The sequence below is a fragment of the Melospiza melodia genome, chromosome 2 (genome assembly GCF_035770615.1).
Source record: "Melospiza melodia melodia isolate bMelMel2 chromosome 2, bMelMel2.pri, whole genome shotgun sequence".
NCBI lineage: Eukaryota > Metazoa > Chordata > Aves > Passeriformes > Passerellidae > Melospiza > Melospiza melodia.
In genome coordinates this window covers 21,020,443-21,045,936 of record NC_086195.1, presented here as the reverse complement: position 1 = coordinate 21,045,936, position 25,494 = coordinate 21,020,443, and the positions used below count along the sequence as shown (strand labels likewise).

The 25,494-nt window shown below is 39.0% G+C and overlaps 1 protein-coding gene across 3 annotated transcripts in view; it reads left to right on the top strand.

The window, feature by feature from the left end:
* Window positions 1-25,494, top strand: part of TBL1X (transducin beta like 1 X-linked) — a 191,593-nt gene that overhangs the window by 157,043 nt on the left and 9,056 nt on the right. For all 3 annotated transcript variants that reach the window (XM_063147903.1, XM_063147890.1, XM_063147898.1), the window contains 8 exons: window positions 420-669; window positions 7,204-7,336; window positions 14,177-14,318; window positions 17,054-17,117; window positions 17,219-17,316; window positions 18,793-18,853; window positions 23,244-23,365; window positions 24,813-24,887. In XM_063147903.1, the coding sequence (XP_063003973.1) occupies window positions 420-669; window positions 7,204-7,336; window positions 14,177-14,318; window positions 17,054-17,117; window positions 17,219-17,316; window positions 18,793-18,853; window positions 23,244-23,365; window positions 24,813-24,887 (945 nt within the window). The remainder of the gene's footprint in view (window positions 1-419; window positions 670-7,203; window positions 7,337-14,176; window positions 14,319-17,053; window positions 17,118-17,218; window positions 17,317-18,792; window positions 18,854-23,243; window positions 23,366-24,812; window positions 24,888-25,494) is intronic.

Sequence of the window (25,494 nt, the reverse complement as noted above, 5' to 3'; positions counted from 1 at the left end):
CATTCCATTCCTATGCTCCTGTAAGTGTGGGAAAACAAGCAGTTTAACCACAGTCTTTTTGCCTTTATCATGGCTTTAGCCATGACTCTGTTTTTTCAAACAGAAAACAAAGTGAAACTTTTTGTCATTGGTCACATGTATTTTTTAACACAGCTTAACTCCTTTTGCATCTATAAAGCATTATATATGTTAGAACTTTCTATAAAATTCCAACAAATTACTTTTTGACCAATCAGATTTCTGAGTGGACCATGAGTGCCACCATCACAGATCTGAGAGAGAGGCAGTCCTTAGTCCTGTGGCCCTGTTGGTTCAGTCAAAGTGCAGTATTTTCACACGGACTTATTTTGTGATTCTTTGCCGCCTGAGTGGTGAAGATCCTAACCCTGGGATTTCCCTTGTGCTCGTTCTCCCTGCAGGATGGTACAGTATTTGATGGCAGGCCGATAGAGTCCCTGTCTCTGATAGACGCGGTGATGCCTGATGTCGTCCAGACCCGGCAGCAAGCGTTCCGAGAGAAGCTCGCGCAGCAGCAGGCCAGCGCCGCAGCAGCCGCGGCGGCCACGGCGGCCACAGCGGGAGCCACGACGACTGCTGTTTCCCAGCAGAACACACCAAAGAACGGAGAAGCCACTGTGAATGGAGAGGAGAATGGGGCACATGCAATAAGTAAGCCAACATGCAGCTGCCTGCCATCACTGGGCTGTTTGTGTTTCAATAATGTTCTTGTACTTAGTTACGGCATGGGGTGCAAGGTGCACTTTCTGCATGGTGGTAGAATTAAGGGCAATCATTCCAGGGCATGTTGATTAAAAATGATGTTTCATATCACAGGGCTGTGTTTTATCTGTCTCTAACAACCTGAAAACTTCAGATATGTTCAGAATTGCAAGTTGAAGACAGAATCAAGAAGTGGCGCTGTATGCTCTCTCCTTGGAGCAGGCTACCCAGACATTATTATGAGCCTTCTAGATGCTTTTAGATATTGGATAAAAACTATGCTGTAGCCAAAGCTTGTCATTTTGGCCAGGCTAGGAGAGAGATGGGTTGAGAGGCTGGGACCTTGTCTTGGTTTTAAAGACAGGTGTCTACCAAGGAAGTCAGGAACCTCCCTTGGAATGGAGAATATGAACCCCTTGCCTCCAAATTATTACGACTTGGAAATTAAGGGGCTTTCAGGCAAAGATATGGGAAAAGGAGTAACAGTTCTTTCCTGGTATGTATAACATACAGGCAAAACAACCAACCACTCTGGCAGCAGCAGCAGACAGACCCACAAACCTGGTGACAGATTTCTCTGGGCTGTCAGGTGCTTTCCCCGTGGCTGCAGTTCCGGGCACAGCCAGCAGAGGCGCTGCTGGCTCCTGGCTGGGCAGGGCGGGTGCGATGGCTCCCCCGCGCCTGCAGGGGGCGCTGTGGCCGAGTTCAGCCGCCTTGCCACACTGATGGCAGCTGACAGAAGGGGTGGGAAAAGGGGCCTGCTTTACGAACCCACAGGAGCAGTAGGTCCCTGTGCCTCTTTGGAGGGCAAAATGAGCTATAGCAGGAACCTTGGAAGCAGCAAGGGTGGGAGAAGACAGCAGGAGATGGAGCCTCACGGTGATGGTGAACTCTTCCCACAGCGATCTCAGCCTGTTTCCCTTCTTATGCAGACAAATGAGAGAGAGCAAGGAACTGCACTCAGCCCCTTCCCCCAGCCCAAATCTCCTGCTATTTCTGCTGGTCCAAGAGAAACCACCCAGCTAATAGAGTAGCCAGCCACACCCTTCCCCTGTATTGTGGCAACTTCTTTTGTCTCTCTTGAGTGCCTGTTATTGTTGTCCCTTAGGACATGTGGGAGAAAATTCCCTAAGAGAAAGAAAACAAAAGGAGTAATCCTAGCCTCCAACAGCCCTACAAGCCCTATCTGTGTAATTGTTGCGTGAGCAGTGCGTAGCTGTCCTTGTGCAGTAGCTGTTCTGTGATTATCCATAGCCTTGGCGTGGTCCATGGCCCAGTTTGGCATGTTCCAGCTTCCATTTGTGTCGGGTGTGGCCAAGCACAGGAGCATCCCTATCCTTAGTGTCATGGTCATTAGCCCAGTTGGACTGCACCAGCTGTCCATTCCCAAACAGCATTGCCAAGCACATGTGCCAAGGACTGTTCCCAGCAAACTGCTTGGAAGCAGCCAACCTGTCTTGAAAACATAGAGCAAAATTGTTCCTTGGCCTTTTATTTAATAGCATGTGCTTATTCATAAATTCACTGCAAGTATCAATTTCAAGGTCCCACCTTCCTGAGATTTCCTTAGTCTTTGGGAACAGTCGGTTCTCAAGAGCGCTGGATTCACCTTCGTTCATGGGTGACTAAGGAACACTGCACTTATATATTAATCATCCAAAGTCAGACATTTCCAAATAGAGTGGGTCCTACCTGCTTGTGTAACTAGATCCTGATGCCTGTGCTAACACTGTGGGGCAGATGGGATTACTGGTTCTGGTTGCTGTGTGCAAGGCCCATTGCACACTGGCTGACTTCTGAAACCAGCCCTTACGGCCCAGGTGTCTTACAAGAAAACTCCAGAGGAACATGCATGGCAGGTTTTGTAGGAAGTCCTAACAGCTCTTAGACAAGGTCAGAACTGTAGTAATGTAACAGATTTTATTAGTTGTGCAATGTAGATAAAGTTATCAGTCTCCACCTTCTCTTTGATCTGAATAGATTCCTGTGCGGGTCAGTGAGAAGACTTTCAAAACAGGTTTTCCTTCAGAGAATTCCAGTTAGACAGGGTTTTTCCCCCAGTAAAACTGCAGTTATTTAAATAACATTTTTATTTGAGAAAGCAAATGTAAGAAAGATCTGAACATTTTAAAAATATTAATCTGTTCTCAAACTATGGATTGCGTATGTTTTACTTTCAACTAACCTTCTGCTTTGAAACCTTAATAATTTTATATGTGAAGAGGTACACACTGAAATTAAAGTACTGTTAAATGTATCAAATGCTGACATTTTGTTTGTTGACACATCTTCAGCTGATCTGTGAAAATTTTAGGGGAATGTCTTGCTGTTTCAGGGCCTGAAAAAAACAAATTCTTAAGGTAGAAAACTGATCCATCGGTTCATCACTAAAAGAGAACCACTGAGATATATTTCCTTCTGATCCAAAAAAATATACCTACTTTTGTATTAACAAAAGGGAAGCCTTAAAGATCAGTTCATGTTTACAGCCACACTGTAAGCCTTGATGTCTCAAATCTGACATTTTCTAATTAAAAAAAAAATTAATTCTCACAGCTGTATTTAATAGGGGGATTTTCACAAACAGTTGCAGATCTTTTCTTGGAGTATTGAGAAGGACTTTTCCTGGGAGAAAGAAATAATAATGAGTAGAAAAGACTGCTGATATGAAAGCTGTGAGAAACTTCCCAAACGTTAATTTTTACTGTTGCTCTATTCCACAGACCTGGCATGTATTGGCAGAGGTTTAAACAATGTGCTAGTCCTTAGTCATAACCTGGAAGGCACCCAAATACCAGGCTCTCAAAAAAAGTGGAATGGGTGGAGCAGGAGGAAGAGATGTCTTTGAGAAATTACCTAGTTTGCATTTATTCTGGCATGGAGTTCTCCCTGACACTCTTAAGTCTTTCCAGAAAGGTTTTAAAATATTTAATATTATATGATAAGTTTTTGTATGTGGCATTACCAAAACAATATGATAGCTTTCAGAAAGAGAGGAGACAGAAAACAATAACAATAGTTTGAGGTGCAGATTCAAATACTGAATTTAAAAAGTTGCTGCCTTTTCTTGTTGCTTCCCAAGTAATGTTCTCAGTTTTAAGTCACTTCAAATGTTACAGGAAAAAATAAAAGTCAGCATGTAGAAATGGAGCCAAACTTTGGATTGTTTTCCAACACAAATATTTTTAGTGTAATTTGTTTCATTTTATTTGCAAGGATTGACTTAGGTTTATGAAAAATAAAGCTCTGGAAAGAGGACTAAGCCCTGTTCTTTTATTAAAACTACAGCCATAAAGAACAACTTTAGTGAAAGGCCTCTTGAATATTTAAGTAAAAAAAAAATAAAAAAAATGTATTTCCTGAGAAAAGGCAGGGTTAGCACTCACGAGATCTTAAAAACTTAAAAATATCTATTTTTTTCCTTGGAGGAAATAGTTAGTATTACTTACCAGTGTGTTAGAATTTTTCCTTTTAGACTAAAAAAAAACCCTCAATCTTAATACTTTGGGGTAATATTCTAATTTCCAGTTGTTTGGGATTTTCTATACATTTGAGGAAAAGAATTATAATGCAGGCTATTACCAAAGATCCCCTGGCCTTTACAGAATGTTTTTTGTTAACATTTGGACAGAGTCCTTCCCTATGTGACCTGCAGACTTAGTTTTTCACCTGAGGCTCTGCTGCTGTTAGCAGAAATGCCTTCTCTTTCAGAGAACCCCTCCAGGGCAACTTTGTGCAAATAAGATCCTAACTGAAAGCTTTCTGCTTGGAAGGCACTTTAGAACAAAAGCAGCCTGTTCTTGATCTCACTTATTTATTACTTATCTCTTATCTGCATCTCTCTTATCTATTCATTGTCATTCCCCGTGCACACATTGTAGCTGCATCCATAGGAAAGCCAAATTTCCAGGTGAGACCAGGGCTCCCAAGAGCTGGTGCTGGGTTAGGAACTTGTCACTCTTGAGAGGGTGCCCGTTTGTGCTCAGGGGTTTCTGCAGCTTTTTGTTGTTACCATTATCATATCAGTCATATCCTGCAAGTGTCTGTGTGAATCTGGTAAGAGCCCGAGGCAGTATCACAGAGGCATGAACTGTCCTGTTTGTTCAATGGGGCATTTGAAGTTTACTACTGAACAGTAACACTCTGAATATGGATGTTCCTGACTACTGATGCAAGTAGGAAAAAAACACATAAAATGTGAACAGTGGCAAATTATTTTTAAAGGCTTCTCATCCTTCCCTCTGTTTTCTCATAAACCACCAAAACTGTTCTGTAAAAATCATTACTGGAAGATACAATACAAAATAATTCTGCAGGTATTTCATTCTCCCAGAGGCCAGTTGGTCTTGCATGTACTAATCCAGGTATCAGCTGGAGCAAGGTTTCTTCTTCTCAGCATGGCTCTTTGTGGGTTTTTTTTCACAGCAGTTAATAGCATTCAAAGTGTGTGTCTAGGTTTTTCCATTTGGCCACATAGAAACTAAAACTATTCCTGAGTTTCAGATGGCTTTGCTCTGACAGCTCCTCTTGACTCAGACCTTGGAGTAATGCTGCTCCCCAGCTGTCATTTGGTTTTAATGGAGACCGAAAAGCAGCCCTGCCCATAGAGCCAGGCAGATCACAGTAGGGTCTTGTGTTGCAAGCATAGCATCTCATTTAAATTTTTCAAATTAAAGTGCTTGAAACATCGTCGTGATTTACCCTCAGCTTCCAGCTCACACTGTGAAGAGGACACAGATGAATGCATAGCCATTGTCATGCTGCTGTTTTTCTCTTGAAAATATGCTTTAAGTGTGGTGAATCTGTGCTGTGCTGATCAATAGAGAATTGTGAGTTCTAAGCTTGTGTCTTCTGGTGGGTTTTAATAGTGCTTCACTCTTCAGTGCCTGACTGCTTGGAATCAAAGATCCCAGCTGCTGGTGTCAGGCTAAATCTTGAGTATTGGTGTATCTCAATTTACTACATTTACTACTCAAATGACTCCTCAGTTTAGTAGTCATACACATAGAGAATTGCCAAGGACAATGCTTAACATAGGGACTCAGCACAGGTATGGATTTTACAAATAGGCATTTCCAGTGTTTATGCAGCAAGTCTGTAGATAATGAGTGTAACCAAAATGCAGATCTTTTTCATTAGAAATAAGCTGTCAAACTACTGTTAGTTGTTTCCTGATTTTAATACTTGATTCTGTATAACTCATCTAGATTCAATTCCATCTGTGCTGTAGATGTGACACAGACATAGTTTTAGGGGGCTAACCAAATCTGCAGTGAGAAGTGCTATTTGTGTGACTCAGCATAAGTTAGGCAGAGCCAAACCAGGTATGTGAGAGCCCAGGTAAGGGTGGAAATCTGGAGATCTTCCTCCTGATGGCACTTGTGCAGTGTCACAGTCTGCTTCACCAGCTGATGGGCAATAGCTTAGCAGAGCTGAAGTATCAGGACAGATGGCTGATTTTAAATGCCATAAACATGCCGCAATAATGGAGCATAATTATTCTACTTGCAAACCTATGGATCTTCATATGTGATGAAGAATGACTAACTGAAAGACTTAACCCAGAGAGAGAACTTGCATTTTGATCAGTCAGAGCTGATCAGCTGGCCAAAGCATTGGTTAGGTAACAGGAGGCTGCCAGCTACCTGCTCTTGGATGTGCTTTCTGCAAAATGGGCTACACGTGTGTGCAGAGTAGCATCTGGTGTCTGCTGTTTCAGTGTGTCACCTGTCCTTGGATGGTGTCATGTTTGCAGAGAATAATAATCTTGTAATGCTGCCAGGAAGTGTGTCCAGAGCTTAATGAGGAAGATTTATACAGAAGCAGAGGAAGCCTGGAGTAAAAACATGGTTCATGATGCAATTTGGAATGAATTGTTGTTACTGAGATAAATCCATCATTTCAAATTCACTTTTTCTTGCTTAAGACAATAAAAGAACTTTGTAAAAGCGATGAGTCCAAAGAACTGCAGAGTTACAGCACACAGGTTAAGTATATCTATGACTCATTTGGTACCTTTGTATGTCTTATGATATCCTTGAGAAGGTGATCATTCACCAGTGCCCTGATGTGCTCCAGGAGTGAAGCCCCTCCTCAGTATATTTTTTGTCTGTGAGTAGCAGAGATTTTACTTATAGGAGACTGTAAGAAAATATAAATGCTTTCTGTTATTTTTAAAAATTGTTTTAATAAATCTGTAAGTCACTTTTAATGAGGCCAGCTTCAAAAGAAAAGCTACACTGAACTAAATCCTGAGTATTTGGGGGATGAAAAGCTATACAGAATGTTTTGGAAAGCTCTGCATTTTGGGGAAATGTCATAAATTTGAATGGCTGGAGAGAAGTAATATTGTCAGTGACACAGCACAGTATTAATTTTGGTGTATATGCTGCTGTAAGCTTCAGGCCTTGGGAATCTAGCATGATTTTAAAATAGACCTAACTGCATCTTGTAAACTATTTATTCTGATATATTTCCTTCCAGATAATCATTCAAAGCCAATGGAAATTGACGGGGATGTTGAAATTCCTCCTAACAAAGCAACAGTCCTTCGGGGCCATGAATCAGAAGTGTTCATCTGTGCCTGGAACCCTGTCAGTGACCTGCTAGCATCTGGGTAAGACAGACAGTGACTCAAACCAGCTCCTGCAATTAGAGAATATTTAGAGATGCAAGAACTTGCAAATGTATTTGGGATGTGAACGAGTATTCTCTGGGCTGTTGTATCAGCCTGCAGCGGTGTTTCTTTCAGCAGTACCATACCTTTATAACTGCTAAATAGTTAAAAGGTGATGACAAATATGAAGAATTTGTACATTTAAGATGTAAATTCTGTGGCCCTAAATACACACAAATTTTTAGAAATATTTTTTAATCATTCTGGATAACTTCTCAGAATATTTGGAGATCATGTAATCTACTGCTCTTAGTGATTGGTTCACACTGGGGTCTCAGAAAGTCATTGGCATCCACCAGGTTTTTTCAGAAGTATGGAGATAGAGGTGCTTCAGACTGGACCTGAGTTTGTTCAGTGAGCTGAGCAGTAAGCAGTGGTTTAAGGGAATGTTGTGCTTTAGTGTCATTGGAAGAGAGTCCAGTTTATCCTTTGCAGGGACTGCTCTGCAATGACCACAAGAGCATCCTAAGTAGGATGATCAGGAGATTGACTTACAAAAGCACTTCTGATCCAAACAAAATCACAGTTGTAAACATACCCCAGGAGCTGTATGCAGGCACTGGGGGAACCATGTTCATGCTTAAGGTTTAACATGAAGACTAGAATTAAGAAATCTAAGTGGAAACATGGAGTAAAGCTGATCATAGTTTGAGGAGATAAATCAGAGTTACTTAGCAGTATTAGGATACTTTCCTCACAAGGAAGAGGACAGTATTTCATTTCCTTATTTTATTTCTAGCTTTGTTGCAAGATTATCAGAATAGTCTCCTTACTTACTTCACTTAGTATATGAAAACAAGGAATTACAGTATAAATAGAAAAGAAAAATAAAATAAATTCCGTGTTGGATGAATAGCGGAGATCTCCAAGACAGTGAAGATAGAAATTTCAAAAAAAATTATTTCAGACAACAAACTGGGATTTTGAGAACCAGAATCCTGCTGAGTATGCTTTTTTTTTTTAATATCTAGGTCTGATACTACTTTTATTATCTGTAGTACTTATATCTTCATTTATCAATTTTAAGCAAGTGAGTGCTTGCCACAGTGGACTGCTTCCCTAGGATCCATGATGCACAGTCCTAGTGTGCTAATTTAAATGGTGGAGCATTTAATAAACCAAAGTATGTGTTGCAGTGTGTGTTTAACTTTGCCTCAGGGTGCTGAGCATTGGTGGATGGATGCCTGGATTGTGATAGCTTACAGGTAAACCTGGAGGATGATAATCAGAACTATTAGTCAGGTACCTGAGCCAGAGGAATACCCTCTCACTAGCCATTCCATTAAGCTTTACCCTTCAGTGTAATAGGCCTTTTGTAATGAGCTTTGCTAGTGACCGTGGAGGCACATAAATACACATGTGGTTACAAAGTACAATCATGTGCTTTAGCAGACTAATAGCAGTGCAGTGACAATGCAAATAATTTAAATCCATGTGCATCTCGGTCAGATTTTAGCCTGCTTGTAAGAAACAAGGTAGGGATGCAGCTGGAATTGGGGTAACAGCAGCCAGTGCCTGGTGAAGCTGAGTGACTGAAATGGCAAAGAATGCCCAGAAGAAAGTGAAACTGAAGGAAGAGAGCTGAGTGAGTGGTTATGCCAAGGCACAAAGAAGCCTTTGTCTGGTATAATAATAGTGCAAGCTTTTATCTACAGGTGAACTCCATGTTACAGCACCAGTTAAACAAGGCAGAGAAATTCCCTGAGATCCACAGTATTCTGCAGCTCTGTTTGCCCTTTACAAAGTAATGATTAAAAAAAGAACACTGCAGTTAGTCTGATGTGTGAGTGTCAGACTGTTAGATTCTGTAACAGCCATGTTGTGCTGCCCAGTCAATACTTTTCTTTTGTTTCCCATCTGCTTGATTGTACCCATCTGAAAAAATACACTTCAAAACCTAGCTATTAAATACAGGAAAAGATAACATATTTGTTTTGTTTATAAAGTGACTAATTGAATCTCAGTTAATGACAAAGTATTTTCCTGAAGCCTTGTTACACAGGCAATAGATTTTTCTAACAACTCGCAGCAGCAGTTTAGACAGCAACCTGATGCAATCCTCAACTAAAAGAATAATGCAGGTTCAGAACCTAATCTGAAGCAAGCTGTTTGAAAGAAATGTAGAATGAGTTACCCAAAACTAGAACACTGGTTTCCAGATTTAGTCACTATCCCACTGAGAGAAAGGGATTTTGATGTTTAATGTCATATCTACTCAGTTGCTGTTTTCCTAGAGTGTGAAAACTAGCACAGTAATATATACTCTCCAGGCTTTGCAAACAGCTATTTCAAAATAAAACAGAGAGACAGGAATTTCTCTGATCAAATAGCTAGAAAAATATATTCTGCAGCTGCTCTTCCCCCTCCACCACACATATAACCCTTAAAGATGAGGATGGGGGAGGCTAGAAATACCAGTAAAAGCTATCAAAGGCATGACTGTCACCAGATGCCTATGAAAAGAATGCTTAGATGTTATGAACAGAAGCATTATAATAATAGAGTGAAGTGTGTGCATACAGCCATGGGAGATGATTAACTGCACTTTATGAAGGAAGTCAACATTCCAAAGCAAATAATTGCATAGAGTGTTTTGGACAGGTGAAAAAATAGCCAAAAAAATAGGTGCTTGGTTAAATCTCAATATTTGGTCATTCCCAGCCATAAACCCAAAGGCTGATATCTTCCACTAGTTACCTTTCACTATCTTAAGTTTTAATTTCATGACACATAAAAATTGTTGCAGATGGTTATATTCCCTGTGTAGTGCAGAAATCCATTAGGGCTGCCTCCACATTAGTAAAGTAACTGTGCCTGGGAATATTGCTGGGCACTGAGGCCAGCTGGCACAGCATGGCTGCTGTCTGTGCTAGCAAACTGCCCTGGCTGCCAAACAAACTGCACATTGGGAACCATCTCTGGACATTGCAACCACCAAGCCATGCCCAGGAGTTATTCAGAGAGAACATCAGAGACCCAAGCAAGAGTGCTAATTAAAACAAGACAAACTCTGGCCAGGGAATAACCTGTCAGTTTGCTGGCACAGGTCACCATGGTCCAGTGAGACAGAGTTCTGAACGTGCTTGAATTTCCCAGTGTGGAAGTGGATGGACTGTGAATGTCAAGGCTGCTAGAGCCTTGAACTCCAAAATCTTTTTCAGTTCAACTTAGGATGTTTTTGTGCTTGTGTTCCACTGCTGCTTCCAAAAGTGTTCTGTTCTGTGACATCCAGCCATGCCCTTCAAGTAATTCGCACAGCCATGAAGCAGAGGGACCTGGCCTCAGTCCCAAAACCAACAGTAGGTTTCTTTGCTTATCAGCTGATCTATGGCAGCCTCTCTCACACAGAGAGGTTGTGACTTGTCTCTTCCAAACCACTCTGTGCACCTTTGCTCTCCCTGGTCAGCAAAGTAATTATCCATAAAAGCTGCTGTCTGAGATATTTCAGCTCTTGCTTGTGTCTCTCAGAAGCAAGAGAAGATGTTTCCAGGCTATCTGCTGTCATCATTTCTAGGTTTTATATATTCAGTACTTCAGGTATGCTCTCCGCATATCAGTGGTTTAGGATGCACTGTAAATTACCTTTCAGAATAATCCTTTTGACTTACCAGGTTGAGGGTGTTAATTTCAGACACCACCCCTCAGTGTCAGTGTCAAATACTAATTCTGCTAACTCTAAGTGCTTATTTGTTAGCAGGGGACTATTTGGACTGGTTTCCTCAGTGCATCAAATCCATGAATGCAAAATGATCAGCTCTTGGGGGAGGTCGACTTGAATAACGTCTAGCAGAGAATAATGTTGTAGAATCAGTAGGGCAGAGATCTTATTCAGGACACCTGTGAGGCACTTCCCTCTACTAACTGCCTAGGAAGAGTAAGCACTTAGTTTAAGAAACCTGCTTTATTAAGGAAATGTTAGATGTCAAAATAAAAATGAGGAATTTCCTTCCCATAATTCTTTCAATAATATATTTTAAAATAAAAAAATAAAACCTTTAACCTGTTGGAGCCAGAAGTATTAAATACACATTAGCAATATTGCATCTTATAATAACAGTGATTTAAAGTCTTCTTGTAGCTGAAGGTTAGAAATACCAAGGTTCAACAACCATCTTGCAAAATTCTTTACCCAGCTGCAGCACTTAAAACCTCTGTGCTTCCAGTTACAGAATGGTAATTTTATATGTCACAAATTACATTCCACAAACATTTGTCCACCTTGATTCATGAACATACTGGGGCAGGAGAGCATGAAATAAAATCCTTTCAGAGCTAGCCTTCCTAAAATTTGGCAGTACTCTTCCACAGGGCAGAGGAGTATACCTATTACTCAAGTGTTCGTGACTTGCATGTTGGAATGAGCTGCTTTATCATGTAGATAGAAATGCTTCTGTGGGCAAAGGAGATTAAATATCTTTCTGAATTGTGCTTGAACTGTGCTCCTCTAATAAGGCAGGGTTCACTGAATCATTCACCAGAAATCAGAATACTTTCCAGAGCATTCTTTCAACTCTTTTTTTTTTTTTTTATCCCCAGCAACAAAAGGGAAGACACACAAATACCCTTGCTGCACACTGGTAGACTTATAAAGCCTCTCTGCAGGGACACATAATAGTTTATGTAGCTTTGGGAGAAGAAAAGGGAAAAAACAAAATTAAAATACTGGAAAATAAGATTGCCTAGACCTTGCCAGAAAACTGACTAAATAAAAGTGTTGAGAAACAAAACATAACCCTTTTAGAACTAGCAAATAGGATTGCTTTTGATGGCCAAGTGACTGAGTACTTTATTCACAGGGTGCAATAACAAACTGAATTATTACAATGCAGGATGGTCGTGCAATCATATATAGGAAAGAAGCCAGCCCTGAAGGAATTTCCTACTTAGCATGTTAACCAATGGAGCAGTCCTTTAAAGATGTATCTTCCCATCATTGTTAATTACCACAGTTTAAAATGTTTCTTAACTTCTGAGCCTCATGATTAACCTGGTTAATTTTCTAGCCAACATATGCAAAAATGTCAATTTTCCAGACCTCTGAAGAAATAAGGATGCATATTACAGTCACAGCTGTGTGGTGGCAAAAATTACCCTGATCTGAATTATTTCTTAATCACTAATGTGAAAGATATGTCTCAGAAATAAAGAGTGGCTTTACAGGAGTAGCTGAGTTCAAAACCCTGGCCAGCCATCACATCTCAGCTTGGCAGAAAAGGTTCACAGGAGATGGGGCACATTCCCCAGGCATGGCATAACCCAGAGGAGCTCAGAGCTCCTGATACAGGCAGAGAGGTGTTTGCTTTTGCAGTTGAAATGTTTGTATAAAATTAGGCTAAATTATTAGTAAAATAATACCCAGAGATCAATGGAGTTTGATAATTGCTTGGTCAATATTTGCATTTGAAGGCATGTCAAGTGTTGAAAGTTTGCCTGGTATTCTTAGTATCAATAATTAAAATGCTTTACTATTAGACCAAAAGAAAATTTAGTATTCTCTTGTGATGGATTTCTTTTTCAGTAAAACATGGCTTATCAAAGCAAAAATGGGTCACAGGTGGATCCATTCCTTCAAAACTGGATCTTTGAAGAAAGACTTTTTCTCCTTGATAGTGCACAGGAAAGAAAGTTTTTTTGTCATTACTTTAAAGAAAAGGAAAATCTAACGCATCAGATGTATCAACAATGAAATTTCATCTACCCTGTATGAATTCTTACAAGTATTATTGTTAACTCTGCTCCAAGTTTCTACTTAACTGCATGTAAATGAAAATTGCTTTCTGGACAAAGCAAGCAATCCAGGAAACTTGGTTTTGGTTGTTGTTGTTGTTTCAAAAACGTAAGGAAAGGGAATGTGAAAAAAATCCCAGTAAACTTTTAAAGTGGAATATCTTCCACTCCATGGCAAATTTATCTCAGAACCTCAGAGACATTTTTCAGTAGAATAAAAATTTATGCAAATTCAAAATACTTCTATTATTTACAAGTAGATAATGCTGAACTCTTTCTCCTCAAAACCTTTCCTAAGCAAAATCAGGGTTTCAGCCTGCATTAAAAACACCTCTGTAGAGAATAGTTGTTCTAAAAAATAGATCAAAATCCTGATGCTGCCTCTATCTTGTTCTATCATGGCAGTGCTTATTTTGCCATTTTTTTCAGACAGTATGATGTAAGCACCAAGCTACAGACAATTACTGTAAGTTGCCCCAGACTAACTCAGTTATGGTGATGCCAGCTTTAGGTATGTAGTGCAAAATGATGACAGGAGTTTACAGGTTTTTAGATAGAACTTACCTGAATAAGCAAAATTATTATGACAGGTATAATTTAAATATGTGTTAGCATTTTTAGAAAAGTACACAAAGTTGGAAATAAAATTCACTTCTTAAAGGCTTGTAATGCCCTGATCTGTTCAGCAGTTTTAGGGAAGGCTGGTTGGATCTATTCTGGGCAGTGCACAGGAGAAACATCAAAATTCTCAGGAGGTTCAAAACAACTTCTCCTTGCAAAATCTGGAACATTTCAATAGAATAGGGCCCTCCCCTAGGTGAACTTCTGCTAATTCCAGCACCAAAGCCTTAGACCTGTGTTTTGCACAGAGCCAGGATGTTCCCAGCAGCCCCGTGCTGACGGTCCCGTTACAGTCCAGGCCAGCAGCTCTTGTTCCTCCCATCTCCTGCAAGGCTGTCATGTTGTCTCAATGAAAACAGAAATACAGGCTTCTACACTGTTTGCTGGGTCAACATGAGGAGTTTTCCACTTATTTGCATAATTGCTTTATAGATCCGGAGACTCCACGGCCAGGATATGGAATCTCAACGAGAACAGCAACAGCGGCTCCACTCAGCTGGTTTTGAGGCACTGCATAAGAGAAGGAGGACATGATGTCCCCAGCAATAAGGATGTGACTTCATTGGACTGGAATGTAAGCTAACTTCTAAGACTCTGCATGGTTTTTAACTGTCTAAATTTAATTCCAAGGCAATTACAGTTGCTGCTCCATATCTTTCATATCTGAGGTGACCAGAAGTTCTGTCCTAACCTACTGACCTCTTGTTTCAAATACTCATAGTAGGCTGAACTTTCTCCTACATGCTGTAATTTTCCAGGACTGTTGCCATCTTCGAGCTTAACAATGATATATCTCTATTTTAGGAGCATGGGTAAAAATAAACTTAGTTAGCTTTAAGAACCAAGATTAAACAAACAATCTGTGTAATACTGAAGCCTCATTAATAATGTATTTGCATCTCATAGATACTTTATTTTGGCATGTAAGGAGATAAAAGCACCAGTGAAGCTTTTTCTGAGGTTGGACTCCAGATTCTCTCATTTGAATTATGCTGTGCACAGCAAAATCTGTTCACATTATTTTCTTTGTCTTGGTAGGAGCATGTGTAGTTATTCTGTCCTTACCTTCTGGATGAAACTGTCTTGTCTGATCCCTTTTTTACTTTCATCCTGCAAAACCTCCTATCTTAGATAATGTGCTCATGCACAAAGAATACTGAAGTGAGCAGAGAGGACAGGTATTGTTGAGAATCCCCAGTCTCTGGGCAGTGCCTTTGGACAGCTCTAATTGTTACCAAAAAAACTTACAGGATCCTGCAGAAAACTTAATTACTTCAAGCTAATTTTCATTCTGCCTGTTTTGCTGATACTAGTACAGACAGAGTGATCACATTAGTCTTGTTTTCATAGGAAAACAGATTAATTAAGTACCAGAAGGGATTTTCAGCAGTTATGTAGAGTCTCAGTTGCTGGCCAGAGATCAAGTTTCGATTAATCTTTACTGCAGTGTTGTCCTTCAGGTGAGCTAGGTGCTTCACAGAGTAAAAGATAAGGCCACTGCACAAGTCACCTTTCCCCTGTGTATTTTATATTTGCACAGTGGAAGAAGTTGGTGAATAGTACAGAAAGCAGAGGTGGGTCAAGGAAGCAAATGAAATTCAAGCTTATGTTCATTACTTGTTTCCTGTGGATATTAAAGTGAAGAAATATATTTGTGAAAAAAATTGCTTCTAGGAGTAAGAAAAGAGAAATTGTAAGAGGAAAATATGCAATGACTGCAGAACAGTTAGGAGAGAATTTGTCCAAAACCCTCTAATGTTTCCTGTAGCAGTTCCTTACCTTCCAGACTTCGTTGGTACTTCCCTTGCATTGTACTAGTACTTGAGGTAGGTTCCTAATTCAAATACTTCAAGTGCTTCCAAGTTACTTTGAATTTCCCAAAGAATGTGAATTACCAGCAAAAAATTTATATAAACTGTATATCTAATTTCCCGAGCTTTTCTTTTTTCTCTTTTTGCCCTTTATCACCTTTCTTCTTATCACTGGTCCAGAGAAGTGTGCATCACAGTGAGCTTCACTTAGCTTATGATATTTTCCCCCCTACATTATTATATATTTGAGTTAAATTTACAAGTGCTCTGAGTCAGTGTTTTTGGAGGATTGGAGTGGACATATGTTTTAAAGGATTATTTCATGCTTTTTTCTAATTTTCTATTCATCAAGCTAGAAATGCCATCTGCCTTTATAGTTTATTTAGAACCACAATATTAATCATATTTCCCTGTGAAATCTTCACGCTGGTGGTATTGAATTAGTTCTTCTCTGGTTTGTGTGACTTACATGACATAAAGGTTATAGGAAAGGTTATTTCTGGAGGTCATATTCAGATCATGCCCTTTGATACCATGGGTAGGATTCATCTCCTGTAGGTTTAACCTTCTAAACTCACCCTAAGTCAGCAGAAACAGAGACACATGCCTTCATATTGAACTGGGCATAATCTAAAGCAAACAAGTTCATGAGTTACACTTCAGAGTTGTGGTGACACGATGCTGTTAGTAATGGAGGGCACTCCTGAACTAACTCCCAACTTCTGCATGTCTGGAGATAAATGGGATGAATCTCACTCTTAATCCAGGTTCTGAAATGTTGAAAAACTAAATACCCTGCTTCAACAGTGTCACCAGATGGCAAAGTTCTGTTTTAATTATTCTGGCCCAATCACACCAGCTTCACTGGCTGCACAGGACATATCCTGTGAAGGGTTCCTTCCAGAATACATGTGATCTCCTGATCAGATTCATGGGCTTTTTTCCTCCTGATTGGGACCCATGAATCTGTTTCTTCATCGTGGTACTGTGCCCATGAGCACATGTGGGTCTGTGTTCAGACAAGAAGAGAGCAATTCCTTGGTGGTGAATAACATTTGAGGTGTTCACCCTGACTGTATGTGGTTTAGGGCCTTCTTTCAAGTAGAGGTGCCTGAATTTCACTGAACTGGGATTTAGTCTGGGTTTAGGTCATCTGTTGATGTTTGGTAGGTCCTTTATGTCTAAGAAGTAGTATCTGTTTGTTAAGTGGAAGAAGCCCACAGAACTTGTTCTATCTTGTATTCTTTCTCTAATCTTTTTGATTAAATGTCTCATATCTGATGGTATAGGCTAGTATTTCACTGTATGTTAGAGGATTTTATTTCCTCTCTGCTGTCTGAAGTAATAACATTTAGTTCAAATCATAGCATCATCTGTCCCAATGAGTAGACTCAAAATCATAAATCACAATTAGCAAACCTTTAAAAAGAAAGAAGAAGGTTGGTTGAAACAGACTTTATCTCATAGCCAACTTTGCCATTTTTATATATTCCAACAGAGTGATGGAACACTATTGGCTACAGGCTCATATGATGGTTTTGCAAGAATATGGACAGAAGATGGTAAGTCAAACATTTATTGTTCTTTAAGCATCAAACAGCAGTGAGCTGTAATTTGACCAATTTGTAAAGAAATTGTAATAATAACCTGTTATTTATTCCAGGTAACCTTGCAAGCACCTTAGGTCAACATAAAGGTCCAATATTTGCCCTGAAATGGAACAAAAAGGGGAATTATATTTTAAGTGCTGGTGTTGATAAAGTGAGTTTTAAAAATACATTATTCTAACATATAAGTATGCTGATGAGTGAGCTTGTGCTGCTGAATTCCTTAAGATTAGTTTCTTCTTCTCCAGGCACCCTGGAGAGTTTACATTTCTTTAATATATTTTAGTGCATGTTGATTACATTTTTGAGGCTGCATGAATGTATACTATTTTCATAGAAAATGTTTAACTTTTTAAAATGTGTAAAATTGCATCTGGAGTGTGTCTCTGTTACAGAAGGAACAGCTTCCAGTACTTATAGTTTTATCAGCTATTTACAGGAAGAAAGGGATCTTAAACATACCCCACCTTTTTGCTCATCTAATTGTTGAAACACTTATTTGAATAAAATATATATGGCTTCCTCTAGAAATATGCAAAAAAAATATGGTTCTGAACTGAAAATCACACAAAACACAGTAGGTACAGCTAAGTGCACATTAGAGATTAAAATGAACAGCTGACTGATGATCCATTAAAACTGAAACTGGAAAGTACACAGCATTCATCTTGCCTAAGTTTCAGTGTCTAAAAATTAGATGCATATGTCATCCTTGGCTTCCTGTACAAAATTCAGAGAGAAAAATGGCACTTCCAAGGGAGAGGCTGCATGGTCTGTGTTCCAGTGAGATGCACTGACAGTGCTTCTCTCCAGCAGCTGGCAGGAGAGAAGTCCAGGGGAGTCCAGCTGAGATTTGTACTTTGTAAGCTCAGTGAATCCCTATATTTTCATAACCTTGTGAAAATGGAAGCTTTAATATTGGCTTATAGTCAGCTGATCTCCCAACTGTAATTCCATTACTCTGGCAAACTTACATTCTCAATAATAGCAGCATTTCTTTAGCAAGATGATGCATCCCTAATTTATTTTCTGGAAGAATATACTCCCAATAAATTGATAATTCTCTCAGGAGGTGGTATTGAGCTCTACAGGGGACACACTCACATGTGCTGTGGGTATGGATTAAACCTGTAGTAAGCCAATTACACCTGAGTCTGTCCCACCTCAGTGGCAAGAAGTGCTGTGTACTCTGCTGATAGAAAAACATTTCACTTATTGCCTTGTTACAAATGGGGTTCAGCATCATTTTGAAGTAGAATTCAGCTGGCATCTTTTGAAAAGGGAAAAAGTGTTCTTTAAAGATCATAACTGGAACTTTTTTCCAATATGCTTATTAAAAATGGATAGTGTTGTCTTCTAGATTATTCAGAGAGAGTATGCCTATTCTTCATAGTTATATTGCTTCTTTTGTAGGCATGATACTTCTTTATCTACACTTAGATTATTATTCTGTAATACCTAGAAGTAATTTCTGGTTTTCCCACTGTTAAGCACGCAAGGCTCTCTGTAGTCAATAATTTTATCAGTTCATCATTTAGAATTGCTACTTAGTGAGAGTGCTATTTGGGTTTTTACTCTGAGCTGAACAACCACTAATCTTTTTTTTTTTCCACCCTTTCTTTGGATGCAGACAACAATAATTTGGGATGCTCACACAGGAGAAGCTAAACAGCAATTTCCTTTCCATTCAGGTACTTTTCATGTAACTCTTGTTTAGGAAAATGAAATGCAGTTTTCAATTCTGTCAATGTACTTTATCCATATCTGCCACAGAAAAGTTTCAATCAAGTTTTTTTGTGCTTTAACTATCCTGAATATCATGGCTTGTTGGTTTATTCTCATTTCACAAAGACACAGTTCTGTGAGAATCAGCATTGAAAGCTGATTTTAGGAGAGGATTTGTACACCAGCCATGTCTACCTAACTGAGCAATCCTGTTGTTACCTATGTGCTTGAATAATACCAGGTGGGGATTCATGAAGAGAATTTTCAGTGGAGGTGTCTGGGATCTTTTCAATTCTCTCTGCTCCTGTTTCAGTGAAGCTGATTTGAGGCAGAAGCAGGCAGATCTCTCATGCACCTTGCATTCACCACTTCACTCACTAAGGTCCTCAGAATTTATTAGCTCTTAATTTTAACTTGAATTTCTTCAATATTTGCTTTCTCTGATTATTGGAAATCAGTTGCCAGCCTTGAGTTTCAAAACCTTGTTGCACAAAAATGCTGTTAGGATGGTTACTTATAGAACTGTTTTAAGAAGACAGGAGATGTCACAGATACTAAATAATCTTGAATAACAGACAGTCATTGACAAAATCTGAAATTCATCTGAGACCAGACATGTAAGATGATGGCTGAATTCATGATCCAAAGTGGCTACATTTGCTTAGTGAAGAATTTTAAGGGGTATAGTAAAACTGAGTTTAAAACCATGAGAACATTCTGGATTCTGATGTTAGGGGTGTTCACCTTCCTAGTTCACTGTAACTAATCCATTTTTAAATACAACAAGCTTTCACAATGGTGTTTAAAAACACATTTCAATACTAATTTTAAAACATTATATTGCACATGCTTTTCGACTCAAACTGTTCTTATTTTCACATTTACACTGATGTGAATAATATGCAGTAGCAATCTAAATGGTTATTCAGCAGTAGACAAAAAGTATGTCCATGGGCACAGCAAATCCATACTCTGCATTTTTGTCACTCATCTCTCATTTATTAATGCAGCTGTTGGTTTAGAGGAGTTGGTGTCTGCTGACAGATTTTCTCACTGTGGCATTTATTTATCTACCATATCAGCAAACTGTGCACATAGAGTGATTTAGTTAATGAGATATTAATCCTCTGATCCCTAACTAGTAATCTAAGTAGTTATGGATTCAGAGCTTGGTTGTCCCTTCAGAATCATGTTCACTGACACATAAGCTGTCTTAGCAGTGATGTGCATCAAGGACAAATCACCCCATCCCCTTCTTAGCAAGTTGATAACTCAGCTGTATCTACCAATGCAATATGTCCTTGTGCATGAAAAGATTTTTTAAAAAATTCTTACTGCACATGCTGTATATCTTTGGAACATGAGACACAACTGAAATGTAGACATGGAGAAGCTAATATTTTTAATTTTTTTTTTCACTCTTTCTTATATGTTTTCATAAGGATGTAAAGCAATTATTGAGAAAATGCTGTTGAGGAAATTTTTGATTGGAGAAAGCATGTATCCTACAAAACCTTCTTAAAATCAGCCAGACTCTCTATTCACTTTGTTCTCACAAGTCTAAAGCCACAAACCTCACATTGTCCTCTTTGCATCACCAGGACAAACTAACAGCAAATTCCTTTCCATATCTGGAATCTGAAAACCTTGTCTACACTAGGATTAAAGGTGGATTTTAACAATTAAAAGTCTAGTCTAGGCAGGATACACCTTCTTTAACATATACTTCTTTGAAGTCTGGAGGTAGTTGACCTGAAAAAACATAAGGTTTTTATACTGTCTGCTTGTTTGTACCAACTGGTTTAGTTTACACCACATGGACAAAACTGTCATCCTAAAATATGTAAGGAAAAGTTCCTTTGTCTGGGTGTTGAAGGCCTCCATGTTATTGCTGTTCCCATGTAATTTTTGAGGCTTTTGTTCAAAATACATAACTATGCAGATAAGTGGCTTCTAGGATTTCATTATTTTTTGCAAAACTATGAATCATCATAGGGCATTTGATCAAAATACGTATTCACAAAACTTATTTCTTTAAAAAGGAGCTAAATAATCCAATTTTGACATTTCCTGATAGATACAGACTGATGTCTGTGCTTGCAGGAGCAAGCTGTTAAATTGACACCAAAAGAGGTATTTGTGTGGCCCAGTTTTAACCATCTGTGTGAAGTGAACAGAACAAGGGGTGAAAGGATTCAAACTTAAAGACAGAAGGTTTAGATTAGATATCAGGAAGAAATTCTGTACTGTGAGGGTGGTGAGGCACTGGATCAGGCTGCCCAGAGAAGCCCAGGTTGGATGGAGCTCTGATGATCTAGTCTAATAAAAGGTGTCCCTGTCCTCAGCAGGGGGCTGGAATTGGGTGTTCTTTAGGGTCCCTTCCAACCTAACCCATTCGATAATTCTATGATATAAGTGCTCTGAATCACACTTAAATTTGTTCTGAAAAAGGCTAAAATGCCAGATAATTATTGTAACACTTCCATTTTTGGTTTGTATTTTAGCTGCATTTTTTAAGGATTTTTTTGCTGCTTTTAGTATGATATATTATGATATTCTAATTGTTTCTATGCAGTTGGCTGGTATCCTGCGGTTTTGGAAATACTTTGGCAATTTGATTATTTGCATCAGGAACCATGTTTGTTTGATTTTTTCAAACTTTTTTATGTAGTTACATATCCAGTAAAGATATGACTGAGTACACCAATAAATGAATCAGTATTAATTATCAGCACTTTATGATTCAATTATGCTGCAATGCAAATCCATAGCTTTAGGTGCCAGTAGCTCTCTGAAAATTAGTTTTTGACTCATACATCTCCTACTATATATTAGCCCTGAAGGCATATTGCTATTAATGATGATTTTTTTTTTTTTGCTTTGAAATAGTAATACAAAGCTTGTAGCATAAAAAGAAAGGCAAACAGGCAGTTAAAGAAAGATCTTTGATTGTTTTCTAATCCTCATTCATGTTCATTGGAAAACTCAAAAGTAGTCTGCTTTCCTCACACATTTTTCCTTTATATTTCTGCAAGGTAGTAATTCCTTATCTGTCATAGAGAATTATTGAGCTTTTTCATTAATACTGAAAAAAGCTCTTTCTATGAAACAGCATCAGCCCTTCATTCTCATTTAGGGAGCTACCTGATGACTCAGATGGTGATAGGGATCTATTTTGTTTTGTAGTTCATAAAAATTATAATAGGAAAAACATATTTAAACGTAACAGGCTTGTCAGAACAGATATCTTTTCACCTCTATATTACCAAAATATCTTTCTAAACATGTTTGAGTAGGGAATTTCTTGGTTTCATTTTAAGGATGAATTTGCATTGTATCTTTGCCAGGAAGAGATCCAACTTTGTTTCCTATATGCTGGTTTCATTCTAGCGCACTTGCTTCTCACAAGAGTGTGCTGAGAATGAAGATTTCTCTATTTTAGCAAGTCTTATGTCATCCTCTGGAGGGCAGCTAAACTCTATCCTGAGGGAAAAAGCCTGAGCAGCAATCATAGAAACACAAGCAAGCTGTTTGTCAGGAGCTTCCTCCTGCTCCTGCTTGCACTCTGCACTGACATGCTGGGAGAGTTGTTTGGGGATTTGTTCCCATTCTTTTTGCAAAGTGTGTGTATGTGTGTGTGTGTGTGTGTGTATGTGTTGCACACATGCACATGCTCACGTGCTCTCTGTGCACAGAGTTTTCTTAGTTCAGTGCTCGTTAATGCCAAACCCTCTACAGAAACCCTTACTCTCATTTCAGATGAGGCTGATTAATGTACCTGCCTAAAACCAGTCCCCAAGCAAATTAAACTGAATTTTAGTGTTATTAATCCATGTGCCTGCACAGAATGATAGGTTTGTATCAAAGGGTGCATAAAGCTCTAGTGCACAGGGACACAGCCACCTGCTCCTCCACCTTCCCATGTGTTGTGTCTGGCATTCACAGGAACATGCTTGTCTAACCCAGATGGAATTCTCCACACTTTTTCTGGGTTAGTTTTCTTTCAGTTTCTTCACTGAACTGGGTTACAGAGGGATGAATGCTAGACATAACCCATGATATGCATAGCTGGGAGCAGAGAGGGTGGAGGGTGTGTTTTGCCCCCTCTCATGTAATTTGACCCAAAAGATTCTCGTAAGCAGTTGCTGTGCAAGGTATCCAGATTATCCATGGGAATAGAAAAGATACTCTGTGTCCTTCAGACAGTCCCTGTCAGCCCTGTAACTGGCTGCAGGTGACAGACCAAGAACTAGCCTGTAGTCTGTTTCATTCAGACAGGTGATGGGAGGAAAATGATTTGGAATAGCTGCTTCTTTATGTGATCCCTGATATTCCTTCTGTTGTTTGTATTCACAGCTCCTGCTCTGGATGTAGACTGGCAGAACAACACTACTTTTGCCTCCTGCAGTACTGACATGTGCATCCATGTGTGCAGACTTGGCTGTGATCGTCCCGTTAAAACCTTTCAAGGACACACAGTAAGTTTAAGGAGTCCAAAATGTTGGTGGTAAAGTCACAGCAAATGTTACAATGATGGCAGATGATGGGTGTGCACACTGTGTTCTAGCAGCAAAGGTGTTAAACCCCATTGTTTCCCTAGAAGTATATTTATTCCTTGGGAATGAGGGATTCACTGCCTGTGAGAAGGGATAAAATGTTCTAAATCACTACAGGAGGCAACACCTCTGGCTTAAACAGTGAGAGTGTTTCTGGGCAGCATGAGCTGCAGACTAAAGGCACATTGATAAATAAGATTCTGTTTTCCACTGGCTTAATGTCCTTTACTAAATGACAGCTTATGAACAAGGAGAGAACAGTTTACCTCCAGCCATTGTTCAGTTTTAGAATCAATTTAATCTAATAAGATATATTAAAGATTTCCCCACTCTTTCCTTGGTGGAATTTAATGGATGTCAAAGGTTACTTTTTCTAGGTTCCATTTGTGAGAAAAACTGTGATCATTCACTGACCCATAATTCAGATGTTAGCTTCCAGAAGTATGCATTTGGAGACATTTATCTTAGCCTGTGGTTAAACTGATATTTTGTGACAGGTTGTACATTCCTAACAATAGACTGGTGCTTTTTATTATTATATGAACTGCCCTGCTTTGTACGTGATCCAGATTTTCACTTCAAATACATCTATACTTGTTTTTAATTATTACTGAAACTTGTAAAATGTATAAAGAAAAATTTAAATATATTCCAGGATTGTTTTCACTGAGACCCTGGGCCAATTTATATTTTTAAGAAATAGTCTTTCCCTTTTTATAAAACACTTTTTTTCTCTTTACTTATAGCTGTGAAAGAGCATGGGAAACTTACTCATTACCAAGGGGATACACTAGGCTTAGTTAATTACAAAGTACTAGAAAGACTGATAGAGAAAGCATCCTAAACTGTTTAATATTCCAGCATGGAATTCATTTACACATAAACCTCTCTTTAGAGGGATCAGCACTGTTGTAGAGCTACAATATGAAGAATTGTCAAGTCCATAAAACAAAACACCCCACCAGTATCATTATTTTCTGTTGAAAATTTGTATCACCAAGTCTACAGAACATTAATGAAAGAAATGTCCCAGTTTTAAAAAGAAGGTAATGCTGCATCATCAATCTGTCTGGGTTTATTTAAATCCTGGGAAATGATAAAAGGATAGGAGTAACTTTGAGCCAGAACACACATCAGAAGATTGCTTGTGTGTATTGTTCACAAGCACAGGATGGTTCCACTCCAAAATGCCACTTAAATAGATAGCATGTTGGGGACACAGCAGTGCTTTTGTTCACCCCTAAAAGCACCAGCACTGTAATTTGTGGGTGAACTTGTTCCATGCATAAACCTTGAGTGCCCTCTGCTGAGTGCCCAGTACAATGCAGTAACTGGAATATTTGCTTAATAATCTCACTCTTGATTTCAGAACGAGGTGAATGCAATCAAATGGGACCCATCTGGCATGCTACTAGCATCTTGCTCTGATGACATGACATTAAAGGTAAAACAATTTCCATTCCTGTTTTTCAAGAAGTGAGGACAAAAAACTATGTCTCTTTTTCAGTCTTCTCCAGAATGATGATAGTGTATCACTTCAAACTGCATGAACAGTAGTTTCCAATGTTGTCCCATATTTCTTGAAGCAAATCTGAGAGATTGAAGACAGAGAAGCAAACACTGGGGAAATTGAGGCATCCTATCCAAATAAGTGTTGCATGACTGATATGCCATTGTCACAAAAAAGCCATAGTTTAAGTATAGATAATGTAAAGCTTGAGCAGCTCAAAACCCTTTCTCATTTTTCTTTTCCAGCCACATCAAATGAAGGCTGTCTGTGTAGGAGTAGCTATATGATGTTATAGCAAAGCCCTCCTGCTGGACTGATGATTTATGCTGGTTCCTTGAAGAAAGCAAATATCCCAGGAAGGATTTGGTTTTGTGGCTAGAATTGTACCAGCAATAGTTTCCTTGCAGTATGGTTGAGTTAATTAAGACTCAGAACTCTTTGCACTGCTGATTGACACAGCTGAAGCTTAGGACCTGAAACTGAGACAGCAGCAGAATTTGCAGATGAGAGCTAAGAGAATCTCAGCATTGTGAATATTTCC